Genomic DNA, 21,708 nt, shown 5'->3' on the forward strand with positions numbered 1-21,708 from the left:
GTTGACATTAGTTATGAGAGTATGATTGAAAACACACACACACACACACACACAAAGCTATGTCTTACTATACTTGTGAGGACTTTTTGGAGACCAATAATTGATTCCCATTCCAAATACTATTTTCCCTTACCCTAACCTTAACCGTAAACCTAACTCCTAAACCTAACCACTAACCCCTAATTCTAAACCCAACCTTAAACCTAATCCCTAAGCCTAAAATAGCCTTTTTACAAGTGAGAACTGGCAAAATGTCTTCACTATTCAGAATTGTAGTTGTTTTTCTATTCTTGTGAAGACCTCTGATACTCACAAGTATAGTAAAACTTGTACACACACACACACACACACACACACACACAGAGCTATCACTGGCACGTCAAAGACCGATGGAGTGGTTGATCACACAGCTGTATCTTAAAGTAGCCTTCTCTCACTAACTTTTGCACTGAGACAAACTTTAACCCTTTCTCTTCACCATGTTTTTGTGACAGAAGATAAGTGCCAGGTTTCAATAATGATAATAAAGGACAAATAAATACAGTCATCAAGGTGTCAAGCCAATGTGCAAAGCATGAATTGAATAATAATATCCTTGAAAAACAATTAACAGGAGTAAAAGTCTCGCTTTTAGGGATGAGGCCATTTCATTGAAAGCAAAATATGTTTTCTATGTCACTTTCATGATGTCATGTTTTGTAAGCATACATACAAAACAATCCAAAGCCAACAGAATGACTTCAATCTAAACCTTGTCAAGCTAGTTGACGAACATTGTCTTCAGCTCACAGCTGAAATTTGCCATCAAAGCAGAGACACTTCAAGAGCCACGCCAATCAAAACCCAGCACCCATCCAGTTCTCCACTGTGCATCTTCACAGGGTTTTTGAGGGGAAATTACATTGTGTGCGTATTATACTGTACAATGCGACATACAAAATGTGCTTGAAACAAGAGCACGCACTTAGACATAATGATGGCGTTTTGGCAATGAAGTTTGACAGCGGGATGCAGAGAATGATTGTGATCTGAAAGTGTTCACAAGGAGAAAATGGGGAGGCTGGCTCTGGCTTGGATCTGTGTGTCTGGGCCAAGGCAGGGGTAGAACAGTGCAAATGGTATCAAGCTGTTTCAAGTGGCAGTAGGTAGCCAGCAAGAGCTGGAATTAAGTAACCCAAAATCGGTGAGTGGTCTCAACTCACATGTTTATGGGAACAGTCTAGTTTAGAGAAGTGGGACAAAACATCCTATAACATCTAAAGCGTCCTGCGTATTGTCAGCGTATGGGCTTTATTATAAAGTGGGTGATTATTATTTTATTTTGTGTAGAGCCTTTCGCCAAAAGCTGATAGGTGCCAATTCTGACTTGGATATGCGCACTTAAATATAACTTAGTCCTTTTTCACACTTTCTTTTCTGCGCGCATTCTGACTTTGTTTTGTTTACGACAAAACGACTGTAGTCAATCTAATTTATCTCAAAGTATTTCCAAAAATTGTTAAGACATCTAAGATGGTGGTTTAAACCCCCTGGTTTTTAGGGTGATTTATGCCCCAAGTTCCTTTAACACTGTGTCTATTTGTCCCCCCTGCCAGTCCCTCCAGGCAACCCAATCATCGAGTCCCGGGAGGGGCAGGTAATCGAGGGCAATGAGACAGAGATGACCTGCACCGCCATGGGCAGCAAGCCCGCCGCCACCATCAGATGGATGAAGGGAGACAAAGAGCTCCAAGGTAGGTTACTGCCCGTCAACACTGTCACGCCCAAAACACTTTGTCAACCCTGTCACTCACAAAATACTTGAGTGGTCTTCTACAGTCGGAGACTTGGCGCTCAGTCTCCGACTGAAAGACCAAGGTCTTAAACTAGATGTTTCTTTTGAAGACAGATAAGAAGGTGACGGTTAAAGTCATTGTAGTGAATTACTCAGTATGAATTGTAAAGTCGTCTATTGTTGTAAATGCATCATTTTCCATTCCCTACATTGATTAGGTTCAAATGAATTGACTCAGTGATATAGTGACACATTCATGACCATATCTTTATTCAAAGACCTTTCACATAGTGTGTCAATAAAACCAGACAGAGACTCAGTGGGTGATGGCTCATCACCAAGTCAACACCAAAACCTCTCCCCTCATCATCTCCATAGATGTTTCCTTTAGCCCATCTCTTGGCACCTCTACCTCTACGGTCTCTTTCTAACTTTCCTCTCTCTTGATTTATTTTCTACTTCCTTCCTTCCCTCATTCCTTTATAATTAGCCCCACGTCAATGACACTTCCGCCTAATTGGGTCACTCCCGTGGCTCTGAATGAGTTCCATTAGAGTGATGGGCTGGCTCAGTGGTCGACGAGAGCCTCTTGGCACAGTGGCAGCTTTCAAGCCTCTCTTCAAAGGGAGCTGGGATTAGGGGGGCCCAGGATTGGGCCAATGGAATGACCCCCTGCTGTTCCAGTTCCTACTCAGCATAGTCCAAAGCTCTTCACCCACGTCATAACCACAACCTCATACCAATCACTAATGGTGCAAAGCCCTAATGAGGAGTCAAAGCCTTTCAACTTGGTTTCATCTACTCAATGACCACTTTAACTCAGGAGACGGTCGGCTGACTCTGGTCCTGCAGGACTGTGTGCAGTGTATGCAGGCTTAAAGGAAAACTCCACTCAAAAACTATATTTTGTTCCACTGTTAATACAGACCCAAAATGTTTTGCATGTCAGCAGTCAAGTTTTCAAGATATTTGACTTTCAAGAAGCAAAGTGTCACTTGCCACATCATGATGATGCGTGGACCAATATTGTAATTTTTTAAAGCTAATTTTTGAATGCCAACCACCTCTGAACGTAGACTCGCTTCGTCTTGAACGATGTGGAGTGGAGGCCATGTTTTTGATTTTAATTGCCACATCAACATGATGAATATGGCATGCCACATTGTTCAAATCAGATTTCAAATCACATTTTATTCGTCACATGCTTCGTAAACAACAGGTGTGGACTAACAGTGAAATGCTTACTTACGGGCCTCTTCCCAGCAGAAAGAAAGAAAATAGAGAAATAATCAAAAAGTTATATTAATAATACAGTCCCTTCAGAATGTATTCATACCCATTTACTTATTCAGCCCAAATTCAAAATGGATTAAATATATTATTTTGTCTCACCCATCTACACACAATACCCGATAATGACAACATGTTTTTAGACATTTATATAATTTACATACAGTACCAGTCAAATGTTTGGACACAAATCAAATCAAACTTTATTTGTCACATGCGCCGAATGCAACAGGTGTCACCTTACCGTGAAATGCTTAGTTACAAGCCCTTAACCAACAATGCAGTTCAAGAAAGAGTTAAGAAAATATTTACCAAATAAACTAAAGTTTTAAAAAATTATAAAAAGTAACACAATAAAATAACAATAACGAGGCTATATACAGGGGTTACCGGTGCCATATGTCAATGTGCGGGGGTACAGGTTAGTTGAGGTAATTTGTTAATGTAGGTAGGGGTAAATTGACTATGTGTAGATAATAAACAGCGATTTGCAGCAGTGTAAAAACAAAGGGGGGTGAATGTAAATAGTCCGGGTGGCCATTTGATTATTTGTTCAGCAGTCTTATGATTTGGGGGTAGAAGCAGTTAAGGAGCCTTCTGGTCCTAGACTTGGCGCTCCAGTACTGCTTGCCGTACGGTAACACAGAGAACAGTCTATGACTTGAGTGACTGGAGTCTTTGACAATTTTTGGGGCCTTCCTCTGACACCACCTAGTATGTAGGTCCTGGATGGCAGGAAGCTTGGCTCCAGTGATGTACTGGGCCATACACACTACCCTCTGTAGCCTTATGGTCAGATGCCAAGCAGTTGCCATACCAGGCAGTGATGCACCTACTCATTCCAGGGTTTTTCTTTAGTAAAGTTAGGAGGGAAGCCTGCCTGTATCTTTGTAGTAACTCAGTGTATTGATACGCCATCCAAAGTGTAATATAACTTCACATTGCTCAAAGGGATATTCAATGTCTGTTTTGTTTTTTTACACATCTACCAATAGGTGCCCTTCTTTGCGAGGCATTGGAAAACCTCCCAGGTCTTTGTGGTTGAATCTGTGTTTGAAATTCACGTCTCGGCTGAGGGACCTTACAGATAATTGTATGTGTGGGGTACAGACATGAAGTACTCATTCAAAAATCATGTTAAACCCTATTGCAACGTATTATGTGATTTGTTAAGTATATTTTTACTCCTGAACGTATTAAGGCTTGCCATAACAAAGGGGTTGAATACTTATTGACTCAAGACATAGTTCCACTTTGACATTATGGGATATGGTGTGTATGCCAGTGACACAAAATCTCAATTGAATCACAATTCAGGCTGTAACACAACAAAACGTGTAAAAAGTCTTGGGGTGTGAATTCTTTCTGAAGGCACTGTAGATACACAATGAGTAACGATAACTCCACTATATACAAGGGGTACAAGTACCGAGTCAATGAGCAGGAGTACGAGGTAATTGAGGTAGATATGTGGGAGTTGTAATAACTTCATGGACAGAATGTGGAGGTTGAGAAGGAGGAGGCTTGAGGTCAGAAGAGACCAGGGCTCTTTATAATGTCATCTTTCCTGGGTTCCTTGCAAAATCATTTATAGATGGTCTGAGGGGAAGGACCTTTGACCTCTAATATGGTTGAGAAGGAGGCAAGGAGATATGAATTGAGGAATCATGGAAAGACTAATTGAGATAGAGCCAGGATGTAGGATACAAGAGGGAAGAACGTGTCACCACGGTCCATGCCACTCGCCGCCTGCTCCAAATTGCTTTCGGCACCTTGCAGATTTATTTCTAATTAAACATCCTCATGATTTAACCTAATTACCTTAAGGGATAATCGGGCATGTTTTAAATATCATTTAAAGGTTACATACCTGTCCTGAATGTAAACCAAGATGTCGGCCTCTGAAGCAAAGCCTCAGTTATAGCTCTTCTCTTGCCCTCTCTCGGTCTCTCCCGCTCTCTTTCTCCCCTCACCCTTGCCCTCTCTCTGTCTCCCTTCTCATTTCACCCCTCTCCCTCTTTGTCCTCTTTCTTATCCTGCTTGTTTTGTTCTGTGGTTAATATTTCCCCCTCTTTTATATCCTGACTTCCACGGATATCTCCAGCACTTAAGCGTACGAGTGAAATGAAAGTCAAGGAACAATGGGAGTTCCAGCAACACAGGTTTTTGTCTGGACAAGACTAGATGAGAGAGAGAGGCGGGGGGTGGACGGAGAAGTGACGGACAAGGGCGAACATGGCCATTAGCCTTAAGTCTTCAAAGAGAACCACCGGGGTGATTTCAATTATCCTGCCACACTGTGCCAGAATGACTGGCAAATTGATAAAAGCATAATTGAACTTGCAGTCGGCAAGGAGTCAAGAAATGTCTGAGGCGTTTCGACGGATCTGAGTTCATTCTCCCCAAATGCAGGCCACCAGCGTACCCCACCCCCCGTGCTCCTAAATGGCGCTTAAATTACAATGATCGATTTTCGAATGTAAAGTAACGGGGACTGTTAATGGCGCTGCATGTGAAGGAATAGCTAAGCAATTAAAAGTAGCTTGACTCCATCTGCATTGATGTTGAACCCCGAGCTTCACTCTTCAACTACCAAAGCAATTCGCTTTTCATTAACGTTAATATGTATGCTAGCACTCAAAAATAGTGTTGGAATAATCTCAAGCGCCACATCTGAGATTGTGGCTATCAAACGGAGATGCTATCACCGTGGGAAGATGATATCTTATCTAAGTAAATAAGAATCCGTTTGCATTATCCAATTCAAAAGGTTTTTGCATCTCCATCTTTTGAGGAAGTGCCCAGCACAGGTTTACTATAGTATAATGTTGACAGCGCATTGCAGTGATATGCAACATACCAGCAATTATCTACTGTGTAATAATAACATAAAATGTAGGGGGAATCAAATTAACTCCTTAGGTCAAGATATACATTGCACATTCTCGATGTGATAGAGCCAGTGTCTGCTGACTGTCTTTTCCCCTGGTAGTAAATTGTTCACTTGATCTCATTGGTCAGGCAGTTACCTCAGCTGGTTTCTCAGTTCAGAAAAATAACTGACTGTGTTTGATATAAGACACACCTCGGTGCTCCATCTCCACGATGCTTTATTAGCGCCAAATTCGTTTTTACAGTGCTCACCATGTGCTGCTATCTTTATTGATGCCAGCAGCATACCACACTGCATCCCACTGCTGGCTTTCTTCTGAAGCTAAGCAGGGTTGGTCCTGGTCGGTCCCTAGGTGGGAGACCAGATGCTGCTGGAAGTTGTGTTGGGGGGCTAGTAGGAGGCACTCTTTCCTCTGGTCTAAAAAAAAATTCCCCAGGGCAGTGATTGGGGATGGTTCCCTGTGTAGGGTGCTGTCTTTCAGATGGGACATTAAACAAGTGTCCTGACTCTCTTTCGTCACTAAAGAGCCCTTGACACTTATTTTAAGAGTTGGTGTCCTGGCTAAATTCCCAAGCTGTCCCTCATACCATTACGGTCACCTAATCATCTCCAGCTGACAATAGGCTCCTCTGTAACTATTCCCCAGGTTGTTGCTGTAAATGAGAATGTGTTCTCAGTCAACTTACATGGTAAAATTGACTTGGCCAGAGCTTTTTATACGGTAGACCATTTCATTCTTGTGGGTCGGCTAAGGAATATTGGTTGCTCTGATGGGTCTTTGGCCTGGTTTGTTAACTACCTTTCTCAAAGAGTGCAATGTGTAAAGTCAGAACATCTGCTGTCTCAACCACTGCCTGTCCCCAAGGAGTTCCCCAAGGCTCGATCCGAGGCCCAACGCTCTTTTCTATTTACATCAATAACATAGCTCAGACAGTAGGAAGCTCTCTCATCCATTTATATGCAGAGGATACAATCTTATACTCAGCTGGCCCCTCCCCGGATTTTGTGTTAAAAGCTCTACAACAAAGCTTTTTTAGTGTCAACAAGTTTTCTCTGCCCTTAACCTTGTTGTGAACACCTCCAAAACAATGGTAATGTGGTTCGGTAAGAAGTGTTAGCTATTTAGCAGGCTTATGGCTTGGGGGTAGAAGCTAGTCAGGAGCCTGCTGGTGTCAGACTTGTTGCTGCAGCCATGCGGAAGCAGATAGAACAGTCTATGGATTGGGTGGCAGAACTCTTTACCAATGTTCCAGGTTTTCCTTTCACACTGCCTGATATACACTGAACAAAAATATAAACTTAACATGCAACAATCCTTAAGATTTTACTGAGTTACAGTTGATATAAGGAAATCAGTCAATTTCAATTAATTTATTAGGTCCTAATGGTGTGACAACCATTTTCCTCATGCAGCGCGACACATCTCCTTCGCATAGAGTTGATCAGGCTGTTGATTGTGACCTTTGGACTGTTGTCCCGCTCATCTTCCATGTCTGTGTGAAGTTGCTTGATATTGTCAGGAACTGGAACACACTGTCATACATGATGATCCAGAGCATTCCAAACATGCGCAATGGCGGATGAATGGCACGACAATGGGCCTCAGGATCTCATCACGGTATCTCTGTGCAAATTGCCATAAATAAAATGCAATTGGGTTCATTGTCTGTAGCTTATGCCTGCCCATACCATAATCCCACTGTCACCATGGGGCACGCTGTTCACAACGTTGACAACAGCAAACCGCTCGCCAATATAACCCTGTCTGCCATCTGCCCGTAACAGTTGAAACCAGGATCCATCCGTGAAGAGCATACATCTCCAGCGTGCCAGTGGCCATTGAAGGTGAGAATTTGCCCACTGAAGTCGGTTACGACGCCAAACTGCTGTCAGGTCAAGACCCTGTTGAGGATGACGAGCACGCAGATGAGCTTTGCTGAGACACTTTCTGACAGTTTGTGGAGAAATTCTTCGGTTGTGCAAATCCACAGTTTCATCAGTTTTTCAGGTGGCTGGTCTCAGATGATCCCGCAGCTGAGGAAGCAGGATGTTAACTTATGTTAACATTAAATTCTCTGGCAACAGCTCTGGTGGATAATCCTGCAGTAAGCATGCCAATTGCAAGTTCCCTCAAAACCTGAGACATCACTGCATTATATTGTGTGACAAAACTGCACATGTTTGGGGCCTTTTATTGTCCTCAGCACAAGGTGCATCTTTGTAATCATCATGCTGTTTAATCAGATTCTTAACTTGGAACCACCCATCCCGGATCCGGGATAATTGTCATCAACTACGCTAAATAGCATAGCGCAACGGTCAAATAATCTTACTAGAAAATATTCATGAAATCACAAGTGAAATATAGCAAAACACAGCTTAGCCTTTTGTTAAATACCCTGTCGTCTCAGATTTTGAAATGATGCTTTACAGCGAAAACAATACAAGCGTTTGTGTAAGTCTATCTATATACTAGGAAAACATTATGTAGACCTAGTGGCAGGTAACTTGGTTACGAAAATCAGAAAAGCAATCAAATTAATCGTTTACCTTTGATGAGCTTCGGATGTTTTCACTCACGAGACTCCCAGTTAGACAGCAAATGTTCCTTTTGTTCCATAAAGATATTTTTATATCCAAATACGTTAGTTTGATGCATTATGCTTAGGAATCCACCGGAAATAGTGGTCACGACAACGCAGACAAAAATTCCAAATTATATCCATAATATCGACAGAAACATGGCAAACGTTTTTTATAATCAATCCTCAAGGTGTTTTTCAAATATCTATTCGATAATATATCAACAGTTGGCTTTTCACTAGGACTGGGAGGAAAAATGGCTACCTCTCTGTTTTGCGCAAAAATCACACTGAGAGCCAACAACAGACCACTTACGCAATATGGACGTTTACACTCTTTCTTCAAAATAAAAGGCCTGAAACTACGTCTAAAGGCCTGTATACACCTTAGGGAAGCCACAGAAAAAGGAATCTGGTTGAAATCCCTTTCAATAGGCAATAGGGATGCATAGAAAGACAGGGGTTTCAAAATAAGAGTCACTTGACTGGATTTTTCTCAGGATTTCGCCTGTAATATCAGTTCTGTTATACTCACAGAGAATATTTTTACAGTTTTGGAAACTTTAGAGTGTTTTCAATCATAAGCTGTCAATTATATGCATATTCTAGCATCTGGTCCTGAGAAATAGGCAGTTTAATTTGGGAACGTTATTTTTCCAAAAATAAAAATAGTGCCCCCTAGCTTCAAGAGGTTTAATATGCCACACCAGTCAGGTGGATGGATTATCTTGGCAAAGGAGAAATGCTCACTAACAGGGATGTAAACACATTTGTGCACAACGTTTTAGAGAAATAAGATTTTTGTGCATTTGGAATATTTCAGGGATCTTTAATTTCAGCTCATGAAAGACTTTGCATGTTGCGTTTATATTTTTGTTCAGTATACATTCAGTTGCCAGTTTATTAGGTACACCACTCCATTCACGAAAATGGTTAGCTCCTACAGACAGTAATTCACTTAGCCATGGCTTGCTATATAAAGCAGGCAGACAGGCATCAAGGCATTCAGTTACTGTTCAGTTGATTGTTTGAATGTGCAAAACGAGTGACCTAAGCAACTTTGAGCATGGTATGATCATTGGTGCCAGGGGTGCTTGTTCCAGTATCAGAAATGTCTGGCCTTCTGTGCTTTTCATGAACAACAGTGTCCAGGGTTTACAGAGAATGGTGCACAAATAAAAAATGTTCAGTCAGCAACAGTCCTGTGGCTGAAAACAGCTCATTAATGAGAGAAGTCGAAGGAGAATTGCAAGAATTGTGCAAGCTAACAGGCCAGCCACAAACAGGCAAATAACGATGCAGTTCAACAGTGCTGTGAAGAACGGTATCTCGGAATGCACATCTCGTCGGGCCTTGTCACAGATGGGCTATTGCAGCAGACGACCACAGCCTGTTACACTCCTATCAGCTAAAAAAAAATATGCAACTCCAGAGGGCACGCGATCACTAAAACTGGACAGTTATTTGTCACATACACATGGTTAGCAGATGTTAATGCGAGTGTAGCGAAATGCTTGTGCTTCTAGTTCCGACAATGCAGTAATAACCAACAAGTAATCTAACTAACAATTCCAAAACTACTGTCTTATACACAGTGTAAGGGGATAAAGAATATGTACATAAGGATATATGAATGAGTGATGGTACAGAGCAGCATAGGCAAGATACAGTAGATGGTATCGAGTACAGTATATACATATGAGATGAGTATGTAAACAAAGTGGCATAGTTAAAGTGGCTAGTGATACATGTATTACATAAGGATACAGTCGATGATATAGAGTACAGTATATACGTATGCATATGAGATGAATAATGTAGGGTAAGTAACATTATATAAGGTAGCATTGTTTAAAGTGGCTAGTGATATATTTACATCATTTCCCATCAATTCCCATTATTAAAGTGGCTGGAGTTGAGTCAGTGTCAGTGTGTTGGCAGTAGCCACTCAATGTTAGTGGTGGCTGTTTAACAGTCTGATGGCCTTGAGATAGAAGCTGTTTTTCAGTCTCTCGGTCCCAGCTTTGATGCACCTGTACTGACCTCGCCTTCTGGATGATAGCGGGGTGAACAGGCAGTGGCTCGGGTGGTTGATGTCCTTGATGATCTTTATGGCCTTCCTGTAACATCGGGTGGTGTAGGTGTCCTGGAGGGCAGGTAGTTTGCCCCGGTGATGCGTTGTGCAGACCTCACTACCCTCTGGAGAGCCTTACGGTTGAGGGCGGAGCAGTTGCCGTACCAGGCGGTGATACAGCCCGCCAGGATGCTCTCGATTGTGCATCTGTAGAAGTTTGTGAGTGCTTTTGGTGACAAGCCGAATTTCTTCAGCCTCCTGAGGTTGAAGAGGCGTTGCTGCGCCTTCTTCACGATGCTGTCTGTGTGAGTGGACCAATTCAGTTTGTCTGTGATGTGTATGCCGAGGAACTTAAAACTTGCTACCCTCTCCACTACTGTTCCATCGATGTGGATAGGGGGGTGTTCCCTCTGCTGTTTCCTGAAGTCCACAATCATCTCCTTAGTTTTGTTGACGTTGAGTGTGAGGTTATTTTCCTGACACCACACTCCGAGGGCCCTCACCTCCTCCCTGTAGGCCGTCTCGTCGTTGTTGGTAATCAAGCCTACCACTGTTGTGTCGTCCGCAAACTTGATGATTGAGTTGGAGGCGTGCGTGTGCCACGCAGTCGTGGGTGAACAGGGAGTACAGGAGAAGGCTCAGTGAACGCACCCTTGTGGGGCCCCAGTGTTGAGGATCAGCGGGGAGGAGATGTTGTTGCCTACCCTCACCACCTGGGGGCGGCCCGTCAGGAAGTCCAGTACCCAGTTGCACATGGTGGGGTCGAGACCCAGGGTCTCGAGCTTGATGACGAGCTTGGAGGGTACTATGGTGTCGAATGCCGAGCTGTAGTCGATGAACAGCATTCTCACATAGGTATTCCTCTTGTCCAGAATTCAGGCTGTTCTGGAGGCAAAGGTCCGACGCGGTACCTAATAAACTTGCCACTGAGTGTAGAGGTCCTGGATGGCAGGGAGCTCGGCCCCAGTGCTGTACTGGGCTGTCCGCACCACCCTCTGTAGGCGGTGCTGTTGCCATACCAAGCAGTGATGCAGCCTGTCAAGATGCTCTCAATAGTGCATCTGTATACATTTTTGTGGATTTGAAGGCCCATTCCAAATCTTTTCAAGATTCTTCTTCACAACTGTGTGCTTGTGTATGGAACATTTGAAGTCCTTAGTGATTTGGACACTGAGAAACTTAAAGCTCTCTACCCGCTACACTACAGCCCAGTCGGTGTGGGTGGGGGCGTGCTCACAAACCCCCCCCCCCCTTTCGTGCAGTCCACAATCAGCTCCTTGGTCTTACTGACGTTGAGGGAGAAGTTGTTGTCCTAGTACCACACTGCCAGTTTCTGACCTCCTCCTTGTAGGCTGTCGTGGGTGGCCACGCAGTCATGGACATTGAGTACAGGACAAGACAAAACACACACCCCTTATGGGCCCATCTCTCTCTCAACCCCCCTTTCTCTCCTGTCCCTTGTTCATTCACACTCATTCTCTATCCCTCTCTCTCTCCCTCGTCAACCTCCCCATCTCTCAATCCAATTTAAATCTATTTCATTTATTGACAAGACCAAAATACACTCATGCTTCCAAATATTGTTACAAAATGGGACAATGGGGAAAGGTACACATCCCTGCCCACTCTCCCTCCCTCTCTGCTCTTTGTGCAGTTGTGGGGCGCAGTTAGCCTATTCAGTGTGTGGATAGTGTGTTGTCTGTATTGTGTAGCACCACAGTTACTCATCAGAACAAGGTATGTGTGTAGGCTTGCTTCACACCTCACTGTGTACTGTTGGCAGGGGTTACTTTGGGTCAAAATCCCTAAATACAACACTGTCCCATCCAACACAGCAGCCATTGAGTGACTCACAAAAGCCCTCAACAGCAAGACATTTCCAGCTGATTCTCCTTCCATTGACCATTCTCAAGGACGTCTCCCTCTCTCCACTACTTGTACTGTACAAGGTCACTTTCACAGAGCCGCTCCATTCAGAGACCCACAATGGACGCCTCTCCCTTACGCTAAGTTATTACTAGTCTTCCCACGTAGCCTTGAGTACAACAGTATCCCTTTGTTACCATTTCGTTACAAATTAAACATATTCCACTCCCAATTGCATGTGGTTGGTTACATAATACAAGCTTTTCATAGGGGGAAAAAAATATGTTTTGTTTTCAGGTACGTTCAGAGATGTGTAGTTCCACAAAAAGTACCAAATACCATGTGGTGTCCTTATGAAGAGAAAACGTATATAGCTAGATTGCGTTATAGTAGGTCCTTACAGTCTTGTATGGTATTTTTCTTCCCTATAGGAAAATGTGTCACAGGTACAGTTTATGGAAGTTTACATACACCTTAGCCAAATACAACTTTGGAAGTATGCTTGGGGTCATTGTCCATTTGGAAGACCCATTTGTGACCAAGCTTTAACTTCCTGACTGATGTCTTGAGATGTTGCTTCAATATATCCACATCTATTTTGTGAAGTACACCAGTCCCCCTGCAACAAATCAACCCCACAACATGACGCTGCCACCCTCGTGCTTCACGGTTGGGATGGCCTCCCGCCTTTTTCCTCCAAACATAACGATGGTCAGTATGTCCAAACAGTTCTATTTTTGTTTCATCAGACCAGAGGACATTTCTCCAAAAAGTATGATCTTTGTCCCCATGTGGAGTTGCAAACCATAGTCTGGCTTTTCTATGGCGGTTTTGGAGCAGTGCCTTCTTCCTTGCTGAGCGGCCTTTCAGGTTATGTCCATATAGGACTCGTTTTACTCTGAATATAGATACTTTTGTACCTGTTTGCTCCAGCATCTTCACAAGGATCCTTTGCTGTTATTCTGGGATTGATTTGCACTTTTCGTACCAAAGTACCTTCATCTCTAGGAGACAGAATGCGTCTCCTTCCTGAGGGGTATGACGTCTGCGTGGTCCCATGGTGTTTATACTTGTGTACTATTGTTTGTACAGATGAATGTGGTACCTTCAGGCATTTGGAAATTGCTCCCAAGGATGAACCAGACTTGTGGAGGACCACAATTTTTTTCTGATTTCTTTTGATTTTCCCATGATGTCAAGCAAAGAGGCACTGAGTTTGAAGGTAGGCCTTGAAATACATCCACAGCTACACCTCCAATTGACTCAAATGATGTCAATTAGCCTATCAGAAGCTTCTAAAGCCAGGTGCCATATATCGTCATACGATAAAACAATGTAAAGAAACTCTGCACACTGCAATCTATGCTCGCATGTGGTTTATTGGTGACAACGTTTCAACCACTCAGGTCTTCATCAGGTGCCATAAAATACTGTGGTCTGTGTTAAACGACCCACTACTTAATTCCAAAAACAACAAAATTATGATAGAAAATGGCTGTAAATAACACACAGTGGACCTTTAAATGTGTCTGTCTTCATTTTCCCTCCCAGGTAAGTCGAAGGTAGAGGAGATGTACGACACCATGTTCACCGTGACCAGCCAGCTGACGTTCACCGTCACCAAAGAGGATGACGGTGTGCCCGTGGTGTGCATTGTGGATCACCCAGCCGTCAAAGACGTCCAGGCCCAGACGTACCTTGTGGTTCACTGTGAGTATGGGCCAACACTCAAACCCTGTCTATTTTTACAGAAATATTCCTTGCACATATGATACGGAAATGTATGGAGAGCATGGGTGACATACATGTTTTCTACTGATTGAGGGAAATTGTTTTAGATTTTGTTGTTCCACATATGTTGACTGAACTTTGTCTATCCATCATTTTTTGCACCCAACACAAGTTTGCCCCTTTTTCTCAGAGGCCTTTGTCCAACCTGAGATGGCAGACAAAGGCCTTCAGACTGCATTTCAGGAACTAAAATCAACCAACTTAATGTTTTGCCTATGTTTAATATGCAGTAGTGGCATTATAATACAATGGGTAAGGCCCTGAAGTGCTTGAAGTGCTTGACTTGGCCTTTGGGCTGAAGACCTAGGCTTCAGATACCATTATCTACATAAAAGGGTAACGGTATTTTCTCTTGCCTTTCCTTCCAAAACTTGACATACAAAATAAACAAGGATGCTCCATCTGACTCTTCCTTGGAAGAGACGGGCTCATGTGCCTCGTCGTGACATTTGGCCGCTCTCCCATTACAGTAGCAGACTGGTTCTCTAGGCTGCCCCTCTCAACTGCTTCTGCAGAGCTTGATTGGGCTGCCCCTGCTGTCACGTTCGAGTACTTTTTTCACATTGCGCTGGATAGATATGGAAGGGGAAGAGAGGATGTTTCACATTGAACTACCAATATGGTGGCAATTGAATTTGAAATTTTAGCAAATACAAAAAGAATTGTGTGATAATGAACTATCATTCCAAATTCTTAAAATTCTCCTCCACGGTGAGCCAGCCAGCAGCCCAAATTCTAGCCGTTCTCATTCCACAGTCCGCCTTGCGCGCTCTCATCAGAAACATCGCCTCGCCATGCTGTTGGGGCAGGCAAAAGCAATCAATGTTGAAGGTATTGAGTGCACAGGCTGGCCTAATAGACTTCTTTCTGCCATAGAAAATAGAAAAAACATGGCCAGGGATATTAAATAAGTCCAGTAATAATATTGATGGCTTGCTGGGCAAGGTAAGCAGGGTTACCCTACTGCTCTGTTGCCCCCCCCCCCTCCTCCTCCACGGGGTCACTAGTTCAGCTTTCCATGGCAGATGGATGTCCAAGGCTTGAGTGCTGCTGGGGGACGCAGATAATAAAGCAAATAATTATATTAGCATAATGATAATGGTCGTCTCCCTGGACGATACAGACGCTCTCATTTTCCCCAAGTGGTAATACCAGGAAGTCACCGGAGCGTGTGTGTGTCTAGCGAGTTTAAGATGGTACAACTCCGAGACAGACACTGGTACTGTAGCCATCAAAACACTAAACCTCTAGTTTCATGATGACATTTTGAAGATGACAAGGACAGGAGATATTACACTGCAGTGAGAAGACAATTGAGGGATGTACTGTAGTGTCTTTTATCAGTACCAACCCTCTGCATTGCATGTAATGGTTTCATTTTAATCCACATACCACAAGATTCGAGCAAAGTAGTTTCAATAACTTTTGTGAGAGTGCAGTGTAGAAACTAACACATCCCAAGCCTGAAACAAAGTTCTCTCTTGTAAAACGGGTACATGCCTGTCCGACCAATGTTGCGCCACACCCATCACCCAGTCAGAGTGGCACAGCCTCTGCCAGGGCTGTAATTTGGACTCCTGGACGGCCTGCAGATTGCTGTGTGTTGACCGAAAAGGCTGGGCAGTGGAGCAGCCTGGTTGAGCTCCGCTGTTGAAATATTTAGTGATCTGCAAGTACAGCAAATTCCACTACGTGAGCCCTACTCCAACTGCTTCTGCAGAGCCTGGTTGGGCTGCCCCTACTGTCACGCTCGCACAAGTACTTATTCATATTGCGCTGGATAAATATGGAAAGGGAAGAGCGGATACGGTTCGATGTTACACGATTTCACATGGTCCCACCAATATGGCGGCAATTGGATTTTACATTTTAGTGACTACTACAAAATAATGTGATAATGAACTATCATTCCAAATTCTTGAAATTCTCCTCCCAAGGTGAGCCAGCCAGCAGCCCAAATTCTACACGTTCTCATTTCACGGTCCGACTTGTGCGCTCTCACCAGACACTTCGCCTTGCCTGGCTGTCGGGGCAGGCAAAAGCAATCAATGTTAAAATCATTGAGTGCACATAGAAAATAGAAAAAACATGGCCAGGGATATTAAATAAGCCCAGTAATAATATTGATGGCTTGCTGGGCAAGGTAAGCAGGGTTACCCTACTGCTCTGTTGCCCCCTCCCCCTCCTCCACGGGGTCACTAGTTCAGCTTTCCATGGCAGATGGATGTCCGAGGCTTGAGTGCTGCTGGGGGACGCAGATAATAAGGCAAATAATTATATTAGCATAATGATAATGGTCGTCTCCCTGGACGATACAGACGCTCTCATTTTCCCCAAGTGGTAATACCAGGAAGTCACCGGTGTCTAGCGAGTTTAAGATGGTACAACTCCGAGACAGACACTGGTACCTTAGCCATCAAAACACTAAACCTCTAGTTTCATGATGACATTTTGAAGATGACAAGGACAGGAGATATTACACTGCAGTGAGAGGACAATTGAGGGATGTACTGTAGTGTCTTTTATCAGTACCAACCCTCTGCATTGCATGTAATGGTTTCATTTTAATCCACACACCACAAAAGAGCAACGTGGTTTCAAGAACCTTTGGGAGAGTGCAGTGTAGAAGCATACAAGCCTAAACAAAGTTATTTCTATTAAAAACAGTACATGCCTGTCCAACCAACATAGTGGCAGGTAGCCGGCAGTTATCCTAGTGGTTAAGAATGTTGGGCCAGTAACCCGAAAGGGCTGTTGGTTCAAATCCCCTAGCCGACTAGATGAAAAATCTGTTGAGGTGCCCTTGAACAAGGTACTAAATCCTAATCGAGCCTGTAAGTCGCTCTGAATAAGAGCTTCTGCTAAATGAGTAAAATGTAAATGGTGCCAGACAGTGGCACAGCCTCTGCCAGGGCTGTAATTTGGACAGATGGATGGCCTGCAGATTGCTGTGTGTTGACCGGACAGTGGATCTCCGCTGTTAACATATTTAGTGATCTGCAAGTACAGCAACTTCAACTACAGGAGCCCTGGGGACAAGAACATCAGTCTTAGTGAAAGTACCGAATACTCCTCGGGAAATGAACCCATCAACAGGTCAAACACTGAGCAGAATAGGCAAATCCACTACATGACCAAAAGGTCAGGAGGTCAGGCTCTGTGCAGGCCAGTCAGGTTCTTCCACAGCGACCTTGACAAACCATTTCTGTATGGACCTCGCTTTGTGCAAATCAAATCAAATTATTGCAAATTTATTGATAATGAAATACAGAAATATCTCATTTACATATGATACCAGTCAAAGGTTTGGACACAAATCAAACTTTATTTGTCACATGCGTCAAATACAACAGTGAAATGCTTACTTACAAGCCCTTAACCAACAATGCAGTTTTAAGAAGAAAGAAAAAGAGAAATATAACAAATCATTTAGGCACAGCAATAAAGTAACAGTAGCGAGGCTATATACAGGGGGTTCCGGTACAGAGTCAATGTGCGGGGGCACCAGTTAGTCGAGGTACATTAGAGTGTCTAGTTTGAGAAACAGACGCCTCACAAGACCTCAACTGGCAGCTTCATTAAATAGTACCCGCAAAACACCAGTCTCAACGTCAACAGTGAAGAGTCGATTCCAGGATGCTGGCCTTCTAGGCAGTTGCAACGAAAAAGCTATATCTCAGACTGGCCAATAAAAAAAAAAGATTAAAATAGGCAAAAGAACACTGGACAGAGGCCAGCATCCCAGAGTCGCCTCTTCATTTATTTTTTATTTATTTTATTTTTTTATTATTTTATAGGGGTAAGTTGACTGAGAACACATTCTCATTTACAGCAACGACCTGGGTAATAGTTACAGGAGAGAGGAGGGGGATGAATGAGCCAATTGTAAACTGGGGATTATTAGGTGACCATGATGGTTTGAGGGCCAGATTGGGAATTTAGCCAGGACACCCCTACTCTTACGATAAGTGCCATGGGATCTTTAATGACACCAGAGAGTCAGGACTCCCGTTTAACGTCCCATCCGAAAGACGACACCCTACACAGGTCATTGTTGACGTTGAGACTGGTGTTTTGGATACATTTGCAAACTATGCTTAGTTTAGCCCTAATAACATGCCCCGAACTGCCGCTCTTAAGGGTACAGTGCCTTGCAAAAGTATTCATCCCCCTTGGCGTTTTTTCCTATTTTGTTGCATTACAACCTGATGATGATGATGAATGTGATGATAATGATGGTCATATTAACACAACACCCAGCAGGAGTGCATTAGCCATACTGTGTGTGTTTTATTCTCGTGGTCCACGCCAGCCGTTGTTGCCAGGGCACTGTTAATGAAAGGGAGGTAATGGTGTGCTTTCTTTGACTTTCTCTCTCTTCCTTCTCTTTCTTTCTCTCTTCCTTCTCTCCCATCTTTTCCATTCACTCTGCCTCAAATTCAAATTGCCTCTCTTTTCTCTCTTTCTCTATCGCCCCACCACCCACCGCTCTCGCTTGCCTCTTTCTATTCCCTTTCGTCTCTCTCTCTCTCTTCCCTTTCTCTCTTTCACTTCCACCTCTCTCTTTCTTCCCCCTCTCAGTGTCGCTCTCTGTCTCTCTCTCACTCGCTCTCTCCCTGTCTGTCTCTCTTTCTTTTCCTTCTCTCCCTTCCTCTTCTCTCCCTCTATCTCTCTGTTCTTTCTCCCCCTTGCTCTCATTAGCTCTGTACATAATACAGAGGCTGCTCTTTCTTCTGAACACGGCAGGCGTGTTGGAGTTCTGCCAAAGGGAGCAAAGGGGGGCCTTATTAGTGTTAACTTACTGTAAGGCAACATTAAAAGGCAGCCCCGACTGATTTACCCACTTTTATAACCCTGTTTCTGTCTTAAATGTTGTTGAGAGGACATTTATGGCTTTCTTACATAAAGCGTCCAAAGCGTCTTTGAGGTCCAGACGTCTTGTTAGCGAGGCAGCTTTATTTTCTCTTTCATCTCGTTGCCTTCCCCAGATACTGCAAGGACGGCAGATAGTGTTGGAAGTTCATAAACATTACGGCAACTGTGGCTAAAGTCCCGGAGGGACTTATTTAATTTCAACCAATTTCACCCTGCAAAAGAACATCTCTAAATAAACCAATCGATATCGACTGGACGACTAACCAACAGTTAAAAAGAAACAGTATAGGTTCGCTGTGGGACACTCCTTCACACACTACCGCAACCTGAAGGCCAGAATCTGTCAAATCGTCTAGGTTGCGTACAATAATGACAACCTCGCCTCAAACAGTCCCTTCACAATCCCTCCAACTCCCCCGTAGGCAACATGCCACAGGCCTGTTTAATTTTACAGCAAATGTTGTAAAAACAGCTATGGACGACACATCTGCATCAAAGCCATCCCTTTACCCGTTGTCTATCACCGGGTGGTGGGGAGTAGAACCTGGCCAAACCTGTCCATTCTGCAGTCTGCGTATGACGGCCAGTCATGTTAATGGACGAGCTAAAGGTTGTTACTGATAGACCAGAAAGGTCAATGGTGTAGCTGTAGCCTGCTGTCGGTCCCATGGACTGTTGACAAACTGCACACCGCAGAGGAGAGAGGAAAAGCTTGGAGCATCTGTTGGAAGTGGACAGTGTGCTGCTGTGAAGATAGGAGGATACAGTAGGAGAATGTGGCCGTTTTTCAGGGGGTTGTGTGTAGGCTACTGGAGGGAGATATCATTGGATGGTGTCATTGTAATGGATAGAAAGGAGCCGATCCTCCGATTTTCCCATCCACCAGCCTCCACTGGTACTTAGTGAGGCCCAAACTCTGAAGGACCTTAGCATTGCATAGATCATTTTTATTTCAGTTTATTTAACTAGGAAAGTCAGTTAGGAACAAATTCTTATTTACAATGACGGCCTACACCGGCCAAACCCTAACCCGGACGACGCTGGGACAAATGTGTGCCGCCCTATGGGACTCCCAATCACAGCCGGTTGCGATACGGCCTGGATTCGAAACAGGATGTCTGTAGTGACACCTCTAGCACTGAGATACAGCGCCTTAGACCACTGCACCACTCGGGAGCCCAAATAATAGCAACGTGTTGATAGATAAAAATATGGTTTCAAACAAAGATTTACCAAACTACAATACAAACGCTGAGTTTGTACCTGAAGCTTTAGAACTGTCTTTTTTTATACAATATTCATATATTTTGCTCCAAATTTTTTAACATTTGTTTTGTGAACCTCCCAACCACACGTCCTTACATTTGACATTGCGTAGCCTGCATCAACTTGGAATGAAGAAACATTAAGTAGACTAGAGCCTACCTACTTGATAAACTTGTAATGGCACTAATGACTTGCATATTACATTGACGCACTGTCTCTCCCTACCTCTCTCTCTCTCTCTTCCCCTTCCTCTCCTTCCACAGATAAACCAGAGGTGAAGATCGTGGTGGAGTTTCCTGACGGGCTGCCAAGGGAAGGACAGAACATGGAGCTGTCGTGCCAGGCCAAAGGCAAACCCCAGTAAGACGCACACACGTTTTACACATCGACACCTTCACACACCTCCACGGGCTTACTAATGTACGTGTATGAATATTTATGGCTGGTACGGAGTAGGTTGAATGTACTTTTCATATGCCTCCAAAGGGGAAACTGCTCCCCCTCCCCTCTTCCTGTTAGCTCACAACCTCTGTTATTAGCATACTACACATGCTCCAGGTGTAGCACAGTGTGGTTGTGGGCTTGTAAATGCGTTGAAGACGGACACATGCAGAGACTGAAACGCCCGCCCGTAGCTCAGGGAGCAAGCGGTGGCCGGTCGTAGTGGAAACGTGATGCCGGCTGCAGCGGTTCGCTGCGGAACACAAACGGTCATTACATGATGCTGTCAGACGTATGATCCCTGTGAAGACATTACATCATTACCCATCCTCTAGTCCCGAGGCACAATAATTGTGAAGGAGGAGACCTCTAACATTTCCACATTTCGACAGATACAGACTACACACACACACATGCACACCTCCCTCCCTTTCCCCCTTCAAGTTTTGCTCTCAGCAGGGAGGGACAAGGCGACTCTCACCCGTATTCATTTAATAAAGATGAAAATACAATCAATACAGTGGGCCAGAGAATTGGAAGTCATTTTCATTAGAGCCCGTGAGAGTTCTCTGCACTCATTACTGCGGCCAGATAGTGGCGGGCTCTGGCCGTGTGTGTCCATTTGTATTCTAGCCGCCCATCCTCCCTCTCTCCATTCCCCCACAGTCTCTATCTCTCTTGTGTCATCCCCACTTCCTCAGTAAACCACTTCTTCTAGGTCATTTCTCCTTACTCCGTATCGGGAGCGCAGCAGAAGCGGCCGACGCTGTGTGTGTATATTTAACCTCTGATTCCGGCTACCTAAGATTCTCGCCCTGACGAGGGATTCTGATTTGCTTTCTCGAGCCGCCCGCTG

At 44.0% G+C, this 21,708-nt stretch overlaps 1 protein-coding gene across 4 annotated transcripts in view; it reads left to right on the forward strand.

Moving 5' to 3' along the window:
* cadm1a (cell adhesion molecule 1a) overlaps positions 1 to 21,708 on the forward strand; it is a 416,441-nt gene that overhangs the window by 342,530 nt on the left and 52,203 nt on the right. For all 4 annotated transcript variants that reach the window (XM_024431991.2, XM_024431990.2, XM_024431992.2 and 1 more), the window contains 3 exons: positions 1,596 to 1,733; positions 14,031 to 14,189; positions 20,675 to 20,771. In XM_024431991.2, coding sequence (XP_024287759.1) covers positions 1,596 to 1,733; positions 14,031 to 14,189; positions 20,675 to 20,771 — 394 coding nt within the window. The remainder of the gene's footprint in view (positions 1 to 1,595; positions 1,734 to 14,030; positions 14,190 to 20,674; positions 20,772 to 21,708) is intronic.

Source organism: Oncorhynchus tshawytscha, linkage group LG09, assembly GCF_018296145.1.
Source record: "Oncorhynchus tshawytscha isolate Ot180627B linkage group LG09, Otsh_v2.0, whole genome shotgun sequence".
NCBI classification, from domain to species: domain Eukaryota; kingdom Metazoa; phylum Chordata; class Actinopteri; order Salmoniformes; family Salmonidae; genus Oncorhynchus; species Oncorhynchus tshawytscha.